The sequence below is a fragment of the Peromyscus maniculatus genome, chromosome 14 (genome assembly GCF_049852395.1).
Source record: "Peromyscus maniculatus bairdii isolate BWxNUB_F1_BW_parent chromosome 14, HU_Pman_BW_mat_3.1, whole genome shotgun sequence".
Classification (NCBI taxonomy): Eukaryota; Metazoa; Chordata; class Mammalia; order Rodentia; family Cricetidae; genus Peromyscus; species Peromyscus maniculatus.
Genome location: NC_134865.1, coordinates 29,580,688 through 29,603,427, shown reverse-complemented (window position 1 = coordinate 29,603,427; position 22,740 = coordinate 29,580,688). Strand labels below are relative to the sequence as shown.

General features: G+C 40.6%; 1 protein-coding gene across 6 annotated transcripts in view; it reads left to right on the top strand.

Annotated features, from left to right (window-relative positions):
* Positions 1-22,740, top strand: part of Dock4 (dedicator of cytokinesis 4) — a 420,596-nt gene that overhangs the window by 348,713 nt on the left and 49,143 nt on the right. For 3 of the 6 annotated variants that reach the window (XM_042260679.2, XM_042260680.2, XM_042260677.2), the window contains exons 29-35: positions 1,736-1,836; positions 2,213-2,271; positions 13,672-13,820; positions 15,512-15,597; positions 19,730-19,756; positions 19,901-19,996; positions 20,778-20,838. In XM_042260679.2, coding sequence (XP_042116613.1) covers positions 1,736-1,836; positions 2,213-2,271; positions 13,672-13,820; positions 15,512-15,597; positions 19,730-19,756; positions 19,901-19,996; positions 20,778-20,838 — 579 coding nt within the window. The remainder of the gene's footprint in view (positions 1-1,735; positions 1,837-2,212; positions 2,272-13,671; positions 13,821-15,511; positions 15,598-19,729; positions 19,757-19,900; positions 19,997-20,777; positions 20,839-22,740) is intronic. The other 3 variants (XM_076550740.1, XM_076550742.1, XM_042260678.2) reach the window with 1 other exon arrangement.

The window sequence follows — 22,740 nt, the reverse complement described above, 5'->3', positions numbered from 1 at the left end:
TACTGTAATGTTTATCAGCCTGATAGGAATTAGCCATACCTGTTACCATAAATTTTAATTATTGTACTTTTTTAAGTAGTTCTGGTATAGAACAAATAGGATTTAATACATGTTTTTAAGTCATTTTAAGTCTTATTTTAGAGTTTTAGATTTTTATTTTTTTAGAGTTTATAAAGAAAATAATTACAAAATTAATATTTCCCTAGCTTTGAACCTTTGGAGTGAATTCATGATAACTATGAAACCTCAGTATGATTCTTTCAGGCAGAATTCTTGGTCCCTCAGTAATGTGACTGGTGATGCTCCTGCATATCCCCTATTCTAGACGACCTCCCCACCCACAATGCCAGTGTGTAAACTAAAGTGCCTGCTCTGGCCTCCTTTCTCAATAATGGTTCTATTTTGTTTCCTTTGTTTCCTGGTTGTTGTTTTTTTAATAGCATGTTTAACATTAAACATTTAATAAGAACTTATTATTTGACAACTAGAAAACACAGGAAACACAAATGCAATAAAAATTTTAAGAACTTTTGCCTGGCATGCATGAAGTAAACCTTGGTTTGCTCAAACAAACAAAAAATTAAAACATCTAAGAACAGTAGAAGCTTGACTATGAAAAGTCAACACATTATATCCGTGACACAGGGTAACATGTCAGTGTGGCTTAACAAACACCTTTGTCTACCCATTGTCACTTGCTATTTGATAAAAATAAAACAAAAAACTACATCTTCAGCCATCTGATTTTTGGTATTTATTTTTCTTCACTACTTTCTCCTTGTAAATTACCCTTTAAATGTACATTCTTACAAAATTAAAATCGCCATGTGCCTATAGTTCTTCAAATACATGTTATTAGTGGAGGGGGCAGGAGAGATTACAATAGTTAAGGGTGCTTGCTGCTCTGAACCAAGTTCAATTCCCAGCACCCATGTCAGCTGGCCTCTACCTTCAGTGCCAGGGTAATCCAACACCCCTTTAAAAATGTTTTAGTGGACTGTTTTTGTTTCATGGTTTCTGTCACTCCCCTGTGTTACTTATGAGAGCTCTATACATATGACAGATATCCTTTGTCCTATTTCTTATAGTTAGTTAGCTTTCCTTTGACATGACATCACTGGAGACATAGTTTCATTCCATATGTCCTACATGGTTTTTGCTGTTTATTTCTGGAAATTTTATTCTAATGTCTTTCTGATTCTTTATTTGGCATAAGAAAATTTGTGAGTCAAAATTTGTCTGGATAGGGAATTTTAAAATACAATGTGAATTTAAAGCAATTAGCATTTCCAGAGATACAGATACAGATGCATTTCTTTTTAAGTTCTACATCAAAAGAAGCTCTGAAAATTGATCCACACAGGAATGAAGTACCTAAGGCTGCATGGAGATGCTCAGAGTATTGTCTCCAAAACAAAGCATCTATCCTTTAGCTACGTCAGAGACCTCATGCTCCAGAGTTCCGTTTTAAGCAGTATCTAAAGAGAGAGTATTTCCTTAATTTTATGACTTCATCGTAGAAAATGTCAATCGTGAGTTATGTAACAGCAGCCACTGTGGCATAATGACTCCACACAAACACCATGCATTCATAGCTCGCAGTGACTGGAACAGAGTCTACTCTACCTTCAGTCCCATCCCTTTCCTGCCTCTGAAGCAAATGTCAGCTCTTGCATCAGCTCACGTGTGATGGTTCCCAGCACACTAGTATTTAAACGTCTTGTTCTTGTTTTAGATCTGGGATTCCTACTTTTACCTTGCTGTCATTTTTATAAACCAGTTGTGTCTGCAACTGGAGATGTTCACACCTTCCAAGAAGAAGAAGGTGCTAGAAAAGTAAGTACCGATGGGGGAAGTGTGGCCTTTGGAGGATGCTTCGTCCCAATCACTCATGGATCAGAAGGTCTCTAGCCGGAAATGACAAGTGGTGAAGTGATCTTGAGAGCAGGGTTCTCAGGGCAATTTCAGTATTTTTGGACGTATTAATACCTTTTCTTGAGGGGTTTTCAGGATTCAAAATTATTAGTAAAACAAAAAGTTATGCGTTTATGTGAGTATTTTATTTGGGGTCACCAAGACATAGTCAGTAGATGTTTATAATTCAAATGTCTTGCCTTTAATTCAGAAGGATACATTATATGCTAAAGCAACACAAGAACTTTGTTCTGGAAATACATCAGTTTTGATTCTTTTTCTTTTTTTTCCATTTCAGGTATGGTGATATGCGGGTCACCATGGGTTGTGAAATTTTTAGCATGTGGCAAAACCTAGGTGAGTGATGAACAGTGACACCCCCTCCGTGGTCCAGCTCATCTCCTGACCTTTACACATACATAGACAAGTGGCTCCCCAATGACAGCATTTGAGAGCAAATGTGTAAATCAATCACGAGATTTTAGTACTTGTGGATGGAATTCTCTCACACACACAAAATGCTGTCTCTAGAAACTGACACCGTGGCACTGAACAAGGTTCATTCTTCACATTGGTGTCCAGTTGAAAAACATCACAATACCTTTGTGTCTTTCCTTGATAGTGATAAGTTCTGAGATCTGGTATCCCAATGTTGAACATTCTCTAGTAATGATCTAACCTTTCAGAATTTGGAACTATAGCAACACAAAACTTTTAGAACTCTGAAAGGAAGCTATGAATCATCATAAATTTGGATTAAACTTTGTGAGAGATTGCCTTAAGCATTATCATCTGAAACACCTTTCTTGCATTGTCAGCATCATAAGGTGTCTCACTAAAGGCCTATAAAGCATCTGCAATTGCTAAGAGACCATTTGATCCAATTGTGTTAATCTGCCTCAGTGTAGAAAGCATATTATCTCAACAAATTGACAGCCTAGATCTGTCTACACAAAAAGAGTAATATTTGGAAAATAAACTGTTCTAAATTTCATTGGCATAGGGTCTCTTTCTAGAGATTCATAACATTTAATTTGGCATATTACTTTTGCACGTTTTTTGTATCATTAACTATTACTGCATTTAAATACCTTGCAATTTATTCAAGTGATTGACATCTAACTGTGTAATGATCTGAGAGTTCCTTCCTTTTTGGCCTCACTGAAGCACAACTTAGAAATTGCAGGAATTGTTTTCTTGTTCCAGAATGATTTCTGTCCAGAATTCATATGTCCCTCAAATATGCACCAAAATTTGTAGAGCTTTGTTATTCATAAATGCTTGCTGGTTATCTCAGAAAAATAAAACGAGCTAGCATCTGAAAAATAAGATCCAATGAAGAAAGGCCAGCCAGAACAACTCATGATCTGTCTCTAGGCTCAGTGGAAAAACAACATGAGATGTCTTGGCTGGAGAGTCGCTGTCTTAGTGTCCACGCTTAGCTGAGTCTGTCTTGTTTTTCCTAAAGCCCTTCTGCGGAGCCTTGTGATGTCCTGGTTACACGTGGCATTAATTTAGCATTGTATTTCCTACTGAGTGCTGTACTGACATGCCTTCTCAAGCAGCGTGGCTGGTGAGCTTCTTCACAGAGCCTATGGGAAATCATGTCATACATGGTTGGGTTACTAGAGTAGTGGGCACCATGGTTTTCTCTGAGTATTGCTGTGTACATGACTTCACCCAGGCCTGGATAGCCATCCATTTAGGCTCGAGTGTCTTAATCTACTTAATAAAATAGGTGTATTTCATAAGCTGCTCTGCTTTAATCTTTACACCCATGTAAAAGTAGTTCTCCCTCTCCAAGGTGGATGTTAAATTACTTCTGTTTTCTTCAGAAATTGAGACATTTTAGGAAGTCTCTGTAGTACATATATCCCATAATGACATTCATTAGAACAGTGGGATTGAAAGTGGAATTCCAAGTAGTGTCTGCCTCCCCTGGAACCTTGTGCGAAATGCGAATTCTCTGTCTCCCCTGTAGACCCTGAAGTCTCTGGGAAGGAGCATAGCAAGCTTGCAGATGCTTCTTAAGTACTTGACCAATGACAGGAAAACGCTGCCTTAAGCAGCGCTCTCTCCCTCCTTTGCTGGCCTAGCCCTGAAGACTATCTCTATCATCATCCGAGTCTGTTAGGAAACAGTTATGATTTTCAACACACAAATCCCCATCGTGATGTATGTAGATTAAGTTTAGAGTCTAAAGCTTCACTTCAACCATTCTTTTCTATATCATTTCCTACAAGGAAGTCTTGACTTTTTACCAAAACATTGCATGAATTTTACAGGTTTTTCCATTCTGCTGTGAGAATGAGGGGGATTTGATTTCAAAGGCACCTGTAACTTTGTAATCAGTCTGCTAAACATAAACCTAATGTTGCAGACCCAGCCATTATGTCCCTAGTTTTACGTGTGAGCAACGTTTCACCTTTAGAACAGCTTAGACTTCATGTCTAGCAAATACCTGGCAGAAATAACTTACAGGAGAATGGGCATGTTTTAGCTCTCATTTCAGAGGCTGCCCTCCAGAACTGTCTAGCTTCACTATTTCAGAACTAAGGCAAGAGAGAGCGTCTTACTGGAAGGGTATGGTAGAGAAAAGCTGCTTGGCTCATGGGAGCCAAGAAGCAGAAGAGAGGGAATACCTGTGCTAGCCTACCTTCCCCCTGTATGTTGAGAATAGTGAATGATTCCAAACAGTGCTAGAGACAGTCTCTGGGCTAGGACAGCAAAGGAGGGAGAGACTGCTTTACACAGGGGATATCCTTGACCTAGAGGATCATGCTGCCCAGTCCCACAACAGTCTTTCCCTGATAGTCTTCCCGAGAAAAAGATGTTCCCAGAGGTGTGCTTTACCAATCATGTCCCAGGCATCTCTCAGTTTAATCAAGTTAACAATCAAGATTAATCACCACATTTTGGTTTTGGCCCTGGTTTCTTTGTGTTTAAGAAAGTCTCACTCTGTCACCCAGGCTACCCTGGAATCACAATGGTCCTGCCTCAGTTACCTGAGTGTTGGAATTATAGGTGTGTGCCACCATGTCCTGCATCCCGCTGTTACTTTCCATCATAGCTATTAGACAATAGACATTCACCTGTGTGCTTATACAATACTTTTATCATTCTAAAATTGTGTAACAATTTACACTATTAAATGGATTTTAATGACATTTACATAGAGAAAGTTGAAGCTTTTTTCTTGATTAACTATGTAGATATTTGGATATTTTAGTGTATAGTAAGCCCACAGTGTATTCAGATTTCTCTTCCTTTAGTCTCTGTTTTGGAGCATTTGAGCTTTTAAGAGGGGTCATAAAGTGGTGATTTTCACCTTAACTAGAGCAACTCAGTGGCTTTGCCAATTTATGCTTTGGGTCCAGGATGGGGAGTCTAACTAGGAGCAGGGGAACAAAACCAGGTTTTGTTGTCTGCGGACCCAGCAAGTGAACGAAGAACATAGAGCAGTGGTCCCCGACAGAGCAGTGTCAGGCTCTGCCATTGGAACTCTGAGTTTGTGATGCTGTCCTTGGTACTCGTGGCCCATTGGACGCAGTGTCCTTAGGACATAATTAAAATCTAATATGTGTTTGTAGGTATTTTCAGTTATGGTAAAATACTCATAAAATTTGCAGTCTTAACTATTTCTCAGTGTTGAAGAATATTAAGTGTATTCACATTGCCAGTCAACCTTAACCTCCTCCACCATCCATCTCCAGGACTCCTGTCTTGGAAAACTGAGTTACCATAGGAAAGGAGGCCCTGGGGACGGGAGGGCACAAGGGAAGGAAGAGGAGAGGAAGGAAATTTTGTTTGGAAAGTACAATAATGAAAACTAACTGTATAGGCTAATAAAAAACATAACCAGGAAACAAAAACTTCCATCAGCCCTCAACCTCTGGTGTCAACTTCCTGAGTCTTCTACCCTCGCTGCGTCACACATACGCGAGATAGTTCAGCCTGTGTCTTGCTGCCATTGACTTCTTTTGGGAGAATGACCTTGAGCTTCACCCTTGGGGTCATGGTTTTCCACTGTTGCAAGTGTGCTGCATTGTCCTCTCCACGCCTCTGTCCGCAGATACGTGGACTGCTCCCACCTTGGACTATTCCGAGTTATACTTTTGTGAACATGGCACCCGGGGGCCTCTTGAGGTCCTGCTTTCTCTTCTCATGGGTAGATGCTCAGAAGCAGAATTACCAGATCTTGTCCTAATTATATTTTTCATTTTTTTGAAGAACTGACATGCTGTTTACATCGTTTTGTCCTGTCCCATGTCACCATCAACAGAGTACAAGGGTCCAGTTTCTACATAGCTAGAGGATGTGCAGTGACATCACATTATGGTTTTGATAGCTTATTTTTGAAGAATAAGGACCAACTGGTGATGAGTGAACACCTCTTCTTAAATGTGTTATTCCCCAATATTTTTATTTCCTAAATTAAAGAAATAAAATATCATTCTGTCAATAGAAGGAGTAAGTCATATATTATCCTCCAAATTTTGTCCACTTATGTGTGCCCTTGAAAGACTAGGGTGGTCTGTGAGGAGGTTTATCCTTGCCAGCTGGCTGCACATGTGGCCTTCATTTTGCTGCAAAGTTTTCACTTTCTATTTTTAGATGACTTCATGGTCTTACTAAACATAACGTGTGCTGTGTTCCACATTTGCAAACACAGCATCTTGGAACCACTGTAGAACAATCAATACTTCCCTAGCAGGCTGCTCCCTGTACATAAGTATAAAACTCTCGCAGCCCAGGATCAGGTACCCTAGATACCTAAAATAAGCCCATGTGGCTGACTGCTAGGTGTGGGGACATATACGAACCCTCCAGTTTACGGGAAATCATTTAAGTGAAGTAAAGTTGCTGCCTCTATGCATGGCTCCAAATTTTGCTTTGCTGATTCAGTAGGGCTTGGATTTTTCAATGCTTGGAGACCCGAGTAGGTTTGCACATGCTCTGCACTCCCAAAGTATGTTTTTAGCAATAAGGCTGGCTACCCTGAAGCCTTCCTCCATAATCAAGACCCAAGTGTGGCTGTTCTCTGACTTCTCCACTGTCTGAAGAAAGATACAGCTATCGAATGTAGTCTGTGGGCTTTGTTTGAATTGTAGCTGAAATGGAAGCTATAAATTGCATGCTTCAGTACCATAGGGAAGTTTTAAAATTGCTTGTGCTTTTAATTAATTTAAGAAATTAATGTTTGAATGTATTACCATGATAAAGGCATTGTGACTCTACATTCATAAAGTGTCATGTCTACTAAAGATGCTTTTTGACTGGTGCAGTAGTAGAATGATATGTCTCAGGTTTGCTTTAAAAATCTCTAGAGAAAAATGTTATGCATGATGTTAGTAAAACAAATTGGTGAAAATTCCATTATGATGGAAGCTAAATGATGTTCATGTGGGGTTTGATGGAATGTGGACTGTGGATGATGTTCATGTGGGGTTTGATGGAGTGTGGACTGTGGACTGTGGAGGGTGTTCATGTGAGGTTTATGGAATGTGGACTGTGGATGATGTTCATGTGGGGTTGATGGAATGTGGACTGTGCAGTGTGTTCATGTGGAGTTTGATGGAATGTGGACTGTGGATGATGTTCATATGGAGTTTGATGGAATGTGGACTGTGGACTGTGGAGGGTGTTCATGTGGAGTTTGAGGGAAGCTGGACAGTGTTCATGTGAGGTTTAAGGGAAGCTGGACAGTGTTCATGTGAGGTTTGATATATTTGTCTCTCTCTTGTGAGTACATTGAAATTTTTTAAAAAGAAGAAAACTAGGTTATAAAATATCCACAAATGGTAGAGATATTTTTAAAGGAGACTCAAAAATGCCCACTCACATAGTGATAAGTCAGTATGCACTAGGGGTGATCTCCACTATTAGGTCAATGAATGCCAGGCTCAAGGAAGGTTAAGAATGAAGTTTGCAGAACATACAAGGCTAAGATAACTCAATACTTATCTAATATCTGAATAAATGAGAAGCATAAAGTCAAGGAAACCATACAAATAGGCATGTGTTTAAAGACATGGTTGTAGGCCAGAGTTCGTAGCTTAATTGGCACAAGGTTTGCTTAACATCTATAGGGCCCTGGATTTAATTTCTAGCAACACAACAAAATAAATTAACAAATAAATACATTGTTTTAAAACATGAAGAAGAAAAAAAACGGAAAATTAAAAAACGAAGTTGATACCACGGTGGCTGTCAGTCTCCTTCTCCTAACTCACCCTGAGAGAACTATCTGGGCAGGTTGAAATCTGAGTTTAGTTGTGTTCTTTCTCCGGCTTACTCCCCTTGCCCCACATACTCAGAAGCTGTGCGTCCATTTGGTGTCTATATAGTGGGGAGGTAGCCCAGAGCTTATCCGAATTACTCAGAAAGTAGGATGGCTTTTGTGTAATGGCTTTGAGTGGCTGGACCTTGTGCCCTACAGCCTGGTCCTTGGGCAGGATCTCGGGCAGGCATCACACATTAAACCTCAGGGCTCTCCAGCCTCTCCAACCGTGCACACACTGGAGTCCCCTCCATGTTTTTCTCTTGCCAGGACAGCTGGAATAAACAGTGAATTTTGACTCTTACAGATGACAGTAAGAGTGCTCGCTTCGGATTCTGCTTTTTTGCCTTGACGGAAATAACCGAGAAAAGGAATTGCAAACTCTAGCTGCTGGTACCTGCCTGAAATGTGGATGTCAGAAGCATAGAGAAGAAAAAGGAAGAACAGTGCAGGCATTTCTATCTTAGGAGACTCGTGTTTTTGAGGGAAATATACAAATTTGCATCAATAAGGAACTTTCTCTTGAGACATTCTTGCTGTGTTGAGGAATACAAAACAGTCTTTTGGGAAAAACAGAGGATTATCTGGGTCAGAAATACAGATAGGAATACAAGTTCCTTCCTTATGCATTGTGGGCATGGATAAGATTTAAGATACCCAGGGAGACGGCTCAGCAGGGAAAGGCCCATGCCACCAAGCCTGAGAGCCCGAGTCCTGTGATCTGGACTTAGAAGGTGAGAAGAGGCTCTTGAGAGATGTCCTCTGACCTCCACATGTGGTGGGTACACACACACCAATTAATCAATTTAATAACAAAATAAAGATGGTGAAAAACAGTTACCGTGGATGAAATCTCAGTGAGAGAAGATGGGGCTGTGTTGTGACTTCAGTGATAGAAAAAGCGAGTTTCATAAGGACAGGGGCCTAAGGATTGTAGTCAGGACTGGGTTTCTAATCCCAAAGCCCTTTTTTTTAAAGCACTTGATCAATTTGTTTTAGATTTATTTGTTTCATTTTTGTGTGTGTACATTTGTCTGCATGTATATATGTGTTCTACGTCTAAGCCTGGTGCTCTGGAGTTCAGAAGAAGGCATCAGACACCCAGGAGCTGGAGTTACGGATGCTGTGAGCCACCGCGTGTATGCTGGGAATTGAGCATGTCTTTTATAAGACCAAGTCTCATAACTGCTGCACCATCCCTCCAGCCCCTGCTGAAGCCCTTTAATTCACATTGAAACTAAACACAAGGCAGAATCAACGTGACCCCCAGTTCTGATGAAGGGTCAACTCCCTGACCATGTGAGGTCCATGTAGGGTTCCTGATCCCCAAAAATGGGCCTGGCAAAATGCCCCAGGATTCTGTGTGTTGACAGTGGAGAGCATGAGAATCTCTGTCCTGTAGGGACCTCCAGACACATGAAAGGGTAAGGACATCTAGCCATAGGTGAGGCAGGTATTAGAGAAGCCTCAAACACATTATTGCTACCATTAGAAAATTCGTGATATGAAGCCTTGTAGGTCTCCCAAGATAGTAGGTAGTTCAAATCAGTGGCCTCTGTCTAGGAAACCACCTAGGTAAGTGGAAATCCTGATAGAATTCAAGATGCTACCACCTTCTTGTCTCCTCCTGTTGTGATTCTGGTCTCTAGTGGGCAGGCAAGATACTGTTCATGAGGTCTTTGAGGTAACGGACATTCACCCTCTAACTGGTGCATCAGAAATCTAAAGGTTGCGTTTGATAAAGTAAAGCACAAACTCCCAGAGTTAATCTAAGGATTAACCATGCATTAATTAAGAAATGCATAGTCTCTTGTATAGCTAGGAGGCCTGCTGGTAGGCTTGGCTTTAGGTGTGGGTTTCTTAAAGAGAACATCCAGGCTCACTATGTCTTAGCTACCCTTCACTCTGAGTGTTATTCTTAGTCTCAGAAGGGCTGTCTCCATTCAGTAGTAAAATGGTTTCTGAAGACTTGAAACATATTCACTTCTTAAAGGCCCTTCTAGAAAAGTCCTTAATGGCCACATATTGGTCTCAGATATGAAGCTGGTTTGGACAAGACTAAGATTATACTTGCTTGTCCCGAGGCCAGAATAGGAGGTTGTTATACCTAACTATGTGCAATGACAGATTAAGAACCATTCCAGAAGATTGGATACTGGCCAGAGAGAGAGCATGTCTGGGTACTTACTTCCTCAGTGAAAAGAAAAACTTTTGCTTGTTCTTCTCTCTGAAGTTTTTTAATTGAGTTTAGTGGGTCTTATCTTTGGTTTTGCCTTGCCCTCTGGCAATTTCAGCTTCAAGAGGATAAGCTGGCAATACTTGCCTCCTCAACTTTTTCTTTCTACCCTTCGATTCATAGCTGGGCTTACCTTCATATTACTCTTCTGCCAACCCGAAAAGCCTGTGTTGGTCCCATTCACAGGACCGCTATTTCAAACTAGAGCCAGCCTGATTGGTGGGTCCAAATGCTCGCCACCCTAATCACTAGTTAAATGGTTTGGGGGTAAGTGGTTTATGGTCCCAAGAGTTTTGTTTCCTCTCTGGAGGTGGCAGAGGCGAATTCATGGAATTATGCATGGAAAGCGGCCAGAGCCCGCCTGCCACAGAGCAAGCGCTTGCGAGTGTTGGCTGAGTGAGTGACCGCATTCGGTACTCTTGCCTCTCTCACTTCCAAGAGTCTTCTCTCCTCTAGCACTCCACATACCCCACCGTCACGTTAGCTGATGCCTCCTCTTGTCCTATACTTCTGTACGCCCTCCCCATTTCCTTCCCAAAATGATTTCATTCATTCAGTGACATCAATCCCTGTTTATCAATGACAATTCTGCAAGGTTCCTGAGCCCTAAATCTGGTATTGTGCACATGAGAATGTCTCAAAGGGGCTTCAAGCAGAAGTCCTTATCCTTCTTCCCTCTGAAACTGGTTTCTGTTCCTGCTCCAAGTTGGTCTCATTTAGTAGTAGACTTCGCTGTCACTCATGGTTTACATTTAGGCCAGGAGACTGTCTCTCAAATCTGGCCTCCTGTCCCAATGACCATGGCTGGTGGTTTAGGACCAAAGCCTACTATAACCTAACTACCATCAGTTTTCCCAGTAGACCACATCTTTCCCATCTCCCCAAAGTGATGTTTCTGCAAAATAAAATGGTAATAAGCACCCCCACACACACAGTTGAAGAGTCACAGCCCCTTTCCCATCCAACATGGTACATAACCCAGGCCACTATTGCTGATTTCTCCTGACCTCTGCCACACTTCCAGATATGACATACTGCCCCTGCTGTTTCCAGGAGCACCTTCTGTTCATATATAAGGCCATCTGCTGCTTATTCTCCAGTCCAGTGAAATAACCTGTCTGTAGTAGGCTTTTTTTGGGCCACCGACCAGCTTCCAAATCATGACATGAAGACTTATTAGTTATGAATACCTTTTCTAACTTAATTTAACATTTTTCTCTTCCTCTATGTTTTGACTTGGGGCTTTTTACCTTTCTTTCCTTCCTTCTGTATGTCTTACTTTCCTGCTTCCTCCCTGGCTAGCCCCTGGCTTCTCTTTCTCCTCTCTCTCCTCCCTTTCAGCCTAGATTCCTCACCCTAATTATTCTCTCTGCTCACCAGCCCTGCCTATCCTTTCTCTGCCTAGCTATTGGCCATTCGGTTCTTTCTGAGACCAATCAGATGCCTTAGGCAGTCAAGGTAAAACAGCAACACATCTTTACATAGTTAAGCAAATGCAACTTAAACAAATGTAACACATCTAAACACAATTATACTAATATTCTACACCTGTTCAAGCAACTTTCCTCAGTTTCCCTGGGAAAATCAAGGAGCCTTGATTATAGATATGTATCTCTGCAGTAGCCTCTGTTTTTTATGTTTGTAAGCAATAGATTGTCCAAATTATACAAGCATTCCTATCTATTGAGCCCCTGAATAAAATAGATGAATGACTGAATTAGTGAAACAAATCTAAAATACACATCCATACTAAAAAAAAAAAAAAATGTATGTTTTTATTGTCTTATGACTCCCGAAATTTCTAGGCTCTCAATTAAACTCATAATTTGTCACCTGCCAAAACACATTCTGGAAAGAGGTACTCATTTCAACTTTTCTCTCCTTTCTTGTTTATAATCATGTAATGAATTGAAAACTCAGAGCTCTGATTTTGCTGAGATAGTGTCTTATCGGAGAAAGTAGAGACCTCAAGTGTTTCATGGCCTCTGTGGATCACGGGGTATATAAGGAAGATCTTAAGCACTTCTGTTCTCTCACAGGAACATTGTGGGAAACACTACAGCTTATATTAAAGTAGACTAAAATGTTCATCTCCAAGAAGTAGTATTCCTTCTGTGCTTCTGGAACTGGGAGAGTTTCATCATAATGGAAGTGCTTATGGTCTGATCGTATGAAAGAATCAGAAAATGTTTCTGTTATTTGTCCCTAAAGAGGAAATTGATATCTTTCATGAAGCCAGCTACCTTCAGCCTGATCTCTGAACTTATTCTAGGCCACCTAGGAGGGCACCTCAGCATCATAGACTTTTAACCATGATACTGAAAAAGAGTGCATCCTCCATCGCACATAGTTTTTTTTACTATCAACATAGAGACTTCTCTATGAAAGTTAACATAGACTCACAGACTTCAGGTCTACTGCATACATAAAGTCACCTGGTCCCTGCGGCTGTGTGTCTGCCTTTGCTCTGAATCATGACTACCATAACTCTTCGTATCGGGTTGCAGACCAGTAGAAGTTCAATTTTGTTATGTTTTAATCTTTTTGGAGAATAATTGAAGGCTTTGGGGGGGTTGCATTTAAACTTTTGTTTAGGCTGTGTATTGTTTATTTTTTCTTTAAAATACAAACAGAATCCAGTTTTCCTTATATAAAAATAATTTGCCGTTTTACCACCCAGAGATAACAGCTGTGGTTACCTTAGGGATATTTTCTAGGGTGTGTGTGTGTGTGTGTGTGTGTGTGTGTGTGTGTGTGTGTTGGGGGTAAGGGTATTGCTTACCTTTATTTTTATGTACCTCGTGTGCACCTAGTGCCCACAAAGGCCAGAAGAAGGCATCAGATCCTTTCAGATTACAGTTACAGAAGGTTGTGAGCCACCATGTGGCTTCTGGTGCTACTGAACCAGCTCTCCAGACTCTTATGTAATCTTAAGTGAATGTTCCCATGTAGTCATACCTTGTCTTTCAGTCACTTAATTATATTGGGAAAGCTCAATTATGTTGTTCTTCACCCTCACTTTTAATAACAGCATCTAATTTTTTTTACAAGAAGGTACAGTTGTAAAATATTCTGATTTCTGTCATTTTCATTGTATGCTATGGGTTATTTTCTTACCTGGGGAGATAATTATAGTTGAATATTTTCTGGTAATTGTTTTAACTAAATTTTAAAATAGTAATCTTTTCAAAACCTTATTAAGACTAAATATACTGAAACTCAAATATTTTGCTTCATTTAGGAGAACACAAACTTCATTTTATCCCTGCCCTGATTGGCCCCTTCCTAGAAGTGACCTTGATACCCCAGCCAGATCTCCGGAATGTCATGATTCCTATTTTTCATGATATGATGGACTGGGAACAGAGGAGGAGTGGCAACTTTAAACAGGTAGGTGGTGACATTCATCACTTCTAGAGACACCTTGGTCATCTCTAGATTTCCCCACTTCAGCCCTAAGTAGGGAAGTGAACACTGAATCCAGGGGACCCAGCATCAGGTGAACCCCCTCCCCGCCCCCACCATGCAGCCTTAGATACATCTCTCTGGCATCTTGTTCCCCTGAGCATCCCAGGAAACCCTGAAAGCCCATTTCATTCCTTCCAGCTAAAAAATTCTTTGACTTACCAGCTCTATACTTAAGAATTTACAGAGGGCTGTTTGCTCCCAGCTGGACGTGGCTCAGAGGAATCAGAGGGCTAATGATTCTCTAAGCCATTGAGCTCTCGGTGGTCTACACATTGTGTTTGGTGAATGACTTAGCTTTAAGCATTTGACTCACAGTGTGTTTTATTGCTCTTAGCTTGGAGCATTGAAAATTAATTTGAAGGAGAAGGCAGTGGAAAATCTCACAAAGGAAATTCCAAGGGGATGAACCTATCGTTGCTTGCTGACTTAAGTTCTAATAGCACTGCTCCCGTTTGGGGAAGACAGACATCCTTATTGCAGAACCAGATCTGTAAAGAATCTGCGGCTCTTGTGGTCCACGTCTATTGGGGGAAGCAGGCAAATCATGCACTCCCATAGTGACTGAACAAACCTGCTTGCCCACAGGATGTAGCCCTCCTTCACATTCTCTGCATGAAGCCGTCTTCAAAGCTCAGAAAAGTGCTTGCCAACTGTAGAAGCAATTTGATTGCATGCATAGATTTTTCTTATTGCCAAAAGTGTGGGCATTTCGCTTATATCCGTATATACATTTATTTTCAAAAAAGCTAATGGGTGAGCAAAAGGCTATGAACAAACTGTGCTTGGTAGGGGAGCCCACTTTCCCTCCCCCTTATCTTTATCTCTTGATCGACAGTTGGTTTAAAGGAGTAATTGGGCTCAGTCCTCTGACAAAGTTGAATATCCATCCCAAGCCCCAATTGCTTTGACTCGGGCTAAAGGTTGTCATTTTCTCTCTCCCCTTGCCTCATGTAGATGAAGAGAAATCATTCTCTTCTTGATACTCAAGTTATAAAGGCTTTACATCCTTGAAAATATCAATGTTTTGACTACAGTTTTCAGGAACTGTGTCCTCTGTCTCCTGCTACTTACTGCTGACTTAGAATATTTCTGTGGGTCTACCATCTGTACGTGGCTGGGATGAGTTCTCAACTTCAGCGAAGGTTTAGTGCAGCCTCCAACTGTTGTAGGAAGGAAAACAGATAGAAAACACATCAAAGATTTAAATGAATGTATTTGGGCATGCTAGTTTGCTGATGTTCTCAGATATAGTGATATAAAGAAAAAAGAAATAGGACTTGCCAGTTTTTATAGTCCCTAAAAACAGAGTTGAAATGTTTAAATTGAGCTGCTAACATTTATGTCGGGATCACAGAGAGATAGATGCTGTCTTTGGCAGCAGGGAAAGCTAGCCAGCCAGGAGTATGAAGTCATGTTAACTGCATCTAAATCAGCCTCCTAGAATTCCAAAGGGAGGCTTGCTATTAACCGTGGCTGACAATGTCACTTTCACAAAGTGTGCTACAGCTTTTCTCGCTACAGCTTTTCTCTCGGCATAGAGAAACACATACCAGTTTGCCTTACAGTCTTACCTGTGGAGTGGGAGGCAAGAGTAATGTCTGGGTGTGTTTCAGGTGGAAGCCAAGCTAATTGACAAATTGGACAGCCTGATGTCAGAGGGCAAAGGTGACGAGACATACCGTGAACTCTTCAACAGTATGTGAGTAACGTGCTTCTCTCCAGCGGGTTCCAGTCAGGACATCTGGTGTCAGTCCCGAGCCGTTCGCTCCATGCTAGATGAGAACTATGGAGACAGCTTGGGTCTCAGAGGAGAGCTTTGTCTCCGTGGAGTGTGAAATAAAGGATAATTGCCTAACTCTAGCAAGTGGATCTTATTATGTTGATGATTAGACACATCTCCTTATTTTAACCTCAGATTAGGACAGGTCGTCTGTGTTACGTAACAAAGCTCACTCTTTTCATGCGTGATAATTTTAAGAGGAAATAAGGCCATTGTTACAAGATAATGATTTTCAAGAGCGTGATGAGTGGGAGAGGAAGAAAAGGGTGTGATTATAACATTTGTATACACTGTTTTCTAAAGCATGACCCCGGCTGATTTGCTCTTTGGAGCAAAATCTCTTAGTTTGTGATGCTCAGCACCTGCTTTATCCCATAGATGCCAGCTGGCCATTTGCTCAGGGTTGTTAAATGCTTCCTAGATGCCCCTTGTTAGAAGGTCCCCAAAGCAAGTCATTTCTAGTAAGTTTGGTGTTTGGGATTTGCAAGGAGAATAAAGGGAGAAGAATGGAGTTCTATGAAGGGGCTTTGAGATTGTCCCAACTGCTCCACTATGATCATAGTCACAGGATGGATTGCTTGGATTATGCATCAACTCACTGTGTCCGAGCAGCCAGAGTGGAGGCAGGAGGATGTCTCAGTGCTTTGGGATTTCCCAGCTGACATTTGTTTTCTTTATGATCTTATAAATCTTAGTCATTTTCAAACCTAGTATTTTTATAAAGTATTTTTCTTTTAAGGAAGAAAATTAGCTTGTTGAGCTTGAGAAATATTTGCATTTCTTTCAAAAATGCAAAAAATAATACATTTCCCTCATAAAATACACCTGTGTTTTTATTTATGCCCAACCATCACCTAAGTGCTACTGATAACCAAACACAAGATTCGGGTTCATTTTAGGATGGTGGATTAGCAACAGTGGAAATACAGATGTATAGGTTTTAAGAATACTATTTGTGATTGATAGGTTGGGTAGTCTTTAGCTGGCCTAATTTAGAATCATTCTTGAAGCTTTCAGGAAAACTATATAGAAAGGAAAATCCAGGAAGAGCTATAGAGATTTCATATGGTGTTGGTGAACGATAAAATACATTCTGAGCCCTGAATACCATTTTCTTTTGATACTGTAATTAAACCAAAACTTTTACTAATTGTTCACCAAGCCCTCGTGCATTCTTGTGCACAAAGTGTCTGTCTTTCATGACAGTTGGAGTTTAGCAAGAATTCTGATTAGAAACTCGAACAACATAATAAATTGCCTTTGAAAAATGCTTTCATTTCAGTTACTAGTCTTTGGTTAAAACAAAGAGCTAAAATACGAAAGCACTCAGTGGAATGAACCCCTTGAGACTTGTGATTAATTATTTATGATGAATTCATAACATTAATAAATGCATGCTTTCTTTCTTTAATGCCTCTTATCTACTTTAGTAAGAGCCTGATAGCTTGCAATTTGGATTGCTTTTATATAAATATGACTTTGAGCCAGAAGATGCACCTTGACATTAGAATCAAAGTAATAATTAAGATATTAAGCCTCTATAATTAGGGGTATTTTAAGGGACCTGATTCATTCAGTGGAAATTTTTATTCTTTTGTTGCTTTTTAACATATTACTAGAATATATAAATAAATAATAATAAAAATAAATAAAAATTGTTAAGGGCTATATTTTTCTTTAATGCTTTTATAGTCAACATATTGGGAATAAAGTAAATTTAAAGTGACAATTAAATAGCATTACTACCTGGTCCCAAAAAAGAAAGTGAAAATGTAAGTGCATTTCAAGAAATAATAAAATCCTTTTATATTTTGCACTAACAATCACAATGAGTTAGTGTAATCACAGTGATTACACACTATGAATTATGAAGGCATGCTGTTATGGAACAGATTCTCAATTGCTCTGAAATTATCTCTAAAACTTTAACAAAATTTAGTTGAGAAGATAAAATCATGGAAGATGCTCACTGCTTCTATCCAATCCAACAGAACTCCAAATTATTCCAAAGACCCTAACCAATGATTGTGTGTTCCATCACTGCTTGGATTTGGGGGACTAGTTCTTTAACACCATGCCTCAAGTCTCCAAATCTGCTGTTTGCATTGTTCAAGAAGAGTGTATATGTCAGAACAATCTTCTCAGCCTATCCTCATATGATATAGAAAGACAGATTGAAAATCAAGCCACTCTCCGATCCCATTTCCTTCATGGTGAACAAAGTCACCGAGCTTTTCTGTGGTCTGACCTGCTTGCTCTCCATTTGATGGAAGAGTCCCATTGCAAAACCCAGAAAAGCTTTGGGATAAACGGCCCCTTACTTAAGAGACAAGGTCTCGCAATACTCCCAGCACAAGAGCATGACTGCAGATCAGAAGGCCAGCACAAGAACACGGGTCCAGACCAGGAGGAAAAAAGCCCAGTTTCACCCAATTATCTGGAAAGACTTTTTTATGCTGACAGCCTCCTCGGGTTGTATCAGGTGAGCTGGAAGGTGGAAGGATTCTCAAAAGAAGCAGTAAGCCTGGCCAAGGATGCAGATGAACCAGGTTCTAGACTTGGTCCAGACATTTGGTCCTGAGTCACTGAAGGGAGCAGGGTGTGCAGAGCAGAGTCTCTTCTGCAGGAGGGTGTAGCTCCGATTTCCGACTATACCAGGAAGCTGCAAACGAATGAAAGTCAGAAATGAAGCCTCTGTGTATTTTTAGAATTATTACTTCACTTGAGTTACTTGTTTTTTAGCCTCTGAGTATGTGAGGTGTGGGCTGTCACTTGGAGAAATGTCTGGAGCATCCTGCAAGATTTGGCAGGATGTAAGAACATGGTTCAATACCAGTTTGCCGCGTCTACTCTAAACAGGTGCTGCTGAGAGGTTGTAAGTGAAAACACATTTAAACAAACTAAGAGGCCTCTCCTAGGGGATCAGTCAGGGCAAACCCCACACTTTCCATGTGAAGTCTCTCTCTGAACAACCCACTGTTAATCTAGATAACATTTAAAAATCAGTCAGGAAAACATACCGTGTAACAAACAACAACAGACATGGAGAAAAGACCGAACGTGGGTACCTGGTTGACAATAGCAAGAAACAGACGTGGGGTGGGAAGAAAACTGGAAGAGAATAGAGCCACAGACAAAATAAACCTTTACCAGAGTGGTTCTCCCTTTCCTGTTTTTGTTTCAACTAAGTTCAATATAATATACTTACATTGTACATATAAGAAATGTTCACACACACACACAGACACACACAGAGAGAGAAACACTGTTCCTTTTTTTTTTTAATCAAAATGCAAGAGAAAAAAGATTTTGGACAGGAATGATGATTATTGAAATAGGAGGGGTAAGGAAATGTGCAGATACCCCCACGTTTATGTTCTTTTAGCTTTGGGAGAAGTTCAGTCAGGAAGTCTTTACCAAGTATAGCATTAATTTGCAGAGAAGAGCGCAAGCAAATCAGGACTTCATTATGACGACTGTCATTGTTTGTGTTGACATAGTGCCTCTGCTCCAAGGTGTTTAGGATTAGGAGAGATGTAGGAGGGGAGAGGTGGCTCGGGCGCTCGCTTGTCATCAGTCTGCTGCAACAACCGCTTAGAAAACCCTCTGATTAATGACAAAGTGAATGAAACCGCTGAGTGAGTGCACAGATAGTACACTATGTATCGAGTGGGCAAATGTTAAGGGAAGGGGGGAAACGCAGAGCGTCACACCGTCTGTGCAAGGATTTTCCTCTAGCGGTTGCGTTGCAGCAAAATTGCCTGGGTGAAGATGCATTCCACTGAGAGGTAGGAAAGCATTTTTATGGGACTAAAGCAAGCTCTTTGCTTGGAAGTAAACTTGGAGGGACTCTGTGTTTGCTTCCGCGCTGTTAGTCAGTGTGGCAAGGCACCAGTCTCCGTCAGCATAACCGAGAAGCCAGGGGGAATTGTGTCTCTGAGCTGTGAGGTGTCTGTGTGTGTTTGAAAGCATGATTATGTGCATGTGTTCCTATCTTATGACTTGGATAATCTGAAAAATCGATTTGCTTTGTCAATGCTTCCTGGATTAGAATTCCACTATTTGGTCCCTACCCTAGGTAAGATATTGTTTGCAAATTGTGCTACTTGTGAGATGTTGCTGTGGTTGCTAAGGCATTTAAGGTACTGATGAAAGTAAAATGGTTGTCATGGTGACTGGTAAAAATAAATGTTGAAAATGCCCTGGCTTCTTTCTTTTCCAGTCTACTAAAGAAAATTGAGCGGGAAACATGGAGGGAAAGTGGCGTTTCATTAATTGCCACTGTCACTCGGCTGATGGAGAGGTTGTTAGATTACAGGTAAGCTGCCGCTTATGATTGCAGACAGGCTCCATTCTGGTTAAAAGCTCAAACAGCTGAACTCTAATTAGCATCCCACTTGAGTTAATCATTCAAAGACTTGCTAATCAGCCCTTGGACTTCAAACCAGCTTGTTCAGGGTTTGGAATCTGGCTTTGGTGTTTGTTTCCTTGTTTGTTTAGTTCTGTTTTTGATAATTCTTTCAAAGACTTGTTGAGTTGAAAGAGTTCTCAGAGTCCTTGACCATCCTCAAAAATAGAAAGAAAGAAAAGGAAAGAAAAATCTTTGGGTAATTAGACTCACCCACTCAAAAATTGTCAGTGGTCCAAACACTTTAGGGTAAAGATCTAGACTTTGTGTTTAGAGTGAAGACAGGAATAGGGGACTGTGTGCTCTTTAAAGGGGGGCTGATCACATTGTTTCCTTTCCCGAATATAATTTATTTTTATTTTCATTAATCTTGTCTTTAGAGCAGGCTGTCCCAATTCTATGCATGGTGGTTCTCTCTTATTTTAAGAACACTCGCCTTCTCATAGACTCTGGTCAGACTGACCGGCTGCTTTTATACCTCAGATAGATGTAAAAGTCCTTGACATGCAGGTGACGTCCTCAGCAGACACTGCAGCCCAGGGGTCAGTCTCTGCTCCCAGTCCCTTCCCCTGAGTCCACACAGTCTCCTCTCTGACAGCACCTCCCCTACCTCCACACCAGACCCCAAAGACACACTATGCTCTCCCCATGAAAGGACATTCCGAGTGTGACTCTTGCTTTCTGTTTTTAGGGACTGCATGAAAATGGGAGAAGTGGATGGCAAAAAGATTGGCTGCACAGTCAGCCTTCTGGTTAGTAACCTGGACTGTTCCTCCTTTCCTCCTAACCTTTGCTGTTCTTCACAGAAATGCTAATTTTTGTTTGATCTTGAATATGTGCCCCTTTCCGGAATGTTTCTTACCAAAATGTACAAATGTTTTTAAAAGGAAGATAGTGAGCTTGAGGTTGGCTGAAGCCCAGAAAAGCAATCCACAGCTTGGACCATTGCAGAATGCTCCTGCCGTGCGCTGGGCTGGTGGCCGTGGACAGACCTCAGTGGCATCCCAGAGGAACTAAGGGTGCTGTCTTCCCCTGCTGAATTGCTTACCCAACTCAGTCTAGTTACTTCCCTAGGAAAAGCACAGTATCCAAATGGAGGTCCCTTTATTTCTCTGTTGACCACTGACTTCCTCTCTGCTTTCTCATGCTCACAGAGTTCCTCTATATTTTAACAGCCATTACTGAACTCTTCTCTAACTAATGAAAGTTTTCGGTTTAATATACTTAAGTTTCACTCACTAACCTCTTTGTAGATTGAGTTCATGATCACACTATTGCCAAGAGTTACAACCAGATGACCATATAATTTATCATGCAGGAAAAATACTTCTTTAGAGTAAAATTAAGTTATATATATGAACAACATATATATATATATATATATATATATATATATATATATATATATATATATATGAACAACAGTCTAAACCACAAACTCTGGACCAACCAAATGTATAAAAAGTGTCACCTACCTCATTATTAAATAGAATGGTATCTCACCACAAAAGAACAATCATACATTGGACATTAATTTTGGTATTTCACTATATGGTAAACTAATGCTTTTGATAATTTTCCTTCATCTTATTTGGAATTGAATAAGAATGATTTCTTCTACTGTAAGTGCCAGGTTTTTTTCCTTGTCTTTCTGAGAACACATGAAACTTCATTGTCTGTTCTAAACACTTGTGCTGTCATTGGCATTCCTGCCCTGACACCCTGAAACCTTTGCAGATGTACTTTGCCTGCACCTTTAAATTGTGTTTTCCCTCCATTCACCCCACTGGGTTCTTTAATTGTATTTTTCCCTCCATTCAGCTCACTGGGTTCTTTTATTGGGTTTTCCCTCCATTCAGCCCACTGGGTTCTTTAATTGTATTTTTCCCTCCATTCAGCTCACTGGGTTCTTTTATTGGGTTTTCCCTCCATTCAGCCCACTGGGTTCTTTTATTGTGTTTTTCCTCCATTCAGTCCACTGGGTTCTTTTATTGTGTTTTTCCCTCCATTCAGCCCACTGGGTTCTTTTATTGTGTTTTTCCCTCCATTCAGTCCACTGGGTTCTTTTAATGTATTTTTCCCTCCATTCAGTCCACTGGGTTCTTTTAATGTATTTTTCCCTCCATTCAGTCCACTGGGTTCTCTTATTGTGTTTTGTCCTCCTTTCAGCCCGCTGGGTTCTTTATTGTGTTTTCCCTCCTTTCAGTCCACTGGGTTCTTTTATTGTGTTTTTCCCTCCATTCAGCCCATTGGGTTCTTTTATTGTGTTTTTCCCTCCATTCAGCCCACTGGGTTCTTTTATTGTGTTTTTCCCTCCATTCAGCCCACTGGGTTCTTTATTGTGTTTTTCCTCCATTCAGCCCACTGGGTTCTTGCGGTGTGTTTTACTCATTCCTCTCAGTTGTCTTTCACATGTCTGAACTTTCACTTGACCAACTTTCTGTTGCCCTAGTTTTTTGCTACACTGCTCTTCTGAGCTCATGACATCATCTTTCTTTACCACACCCACCTCTTCCTTCTCATTTTTAATTAATTTTTACATCCTTATTTCAATTGCCAGCCCCTAAAAATATCGAGACCTAAGCATGTTCCAAGGGTGTGTCATATTCACACTGGCGTATTATATAATTTTCCTCCTTAGAACCATCAGCCAA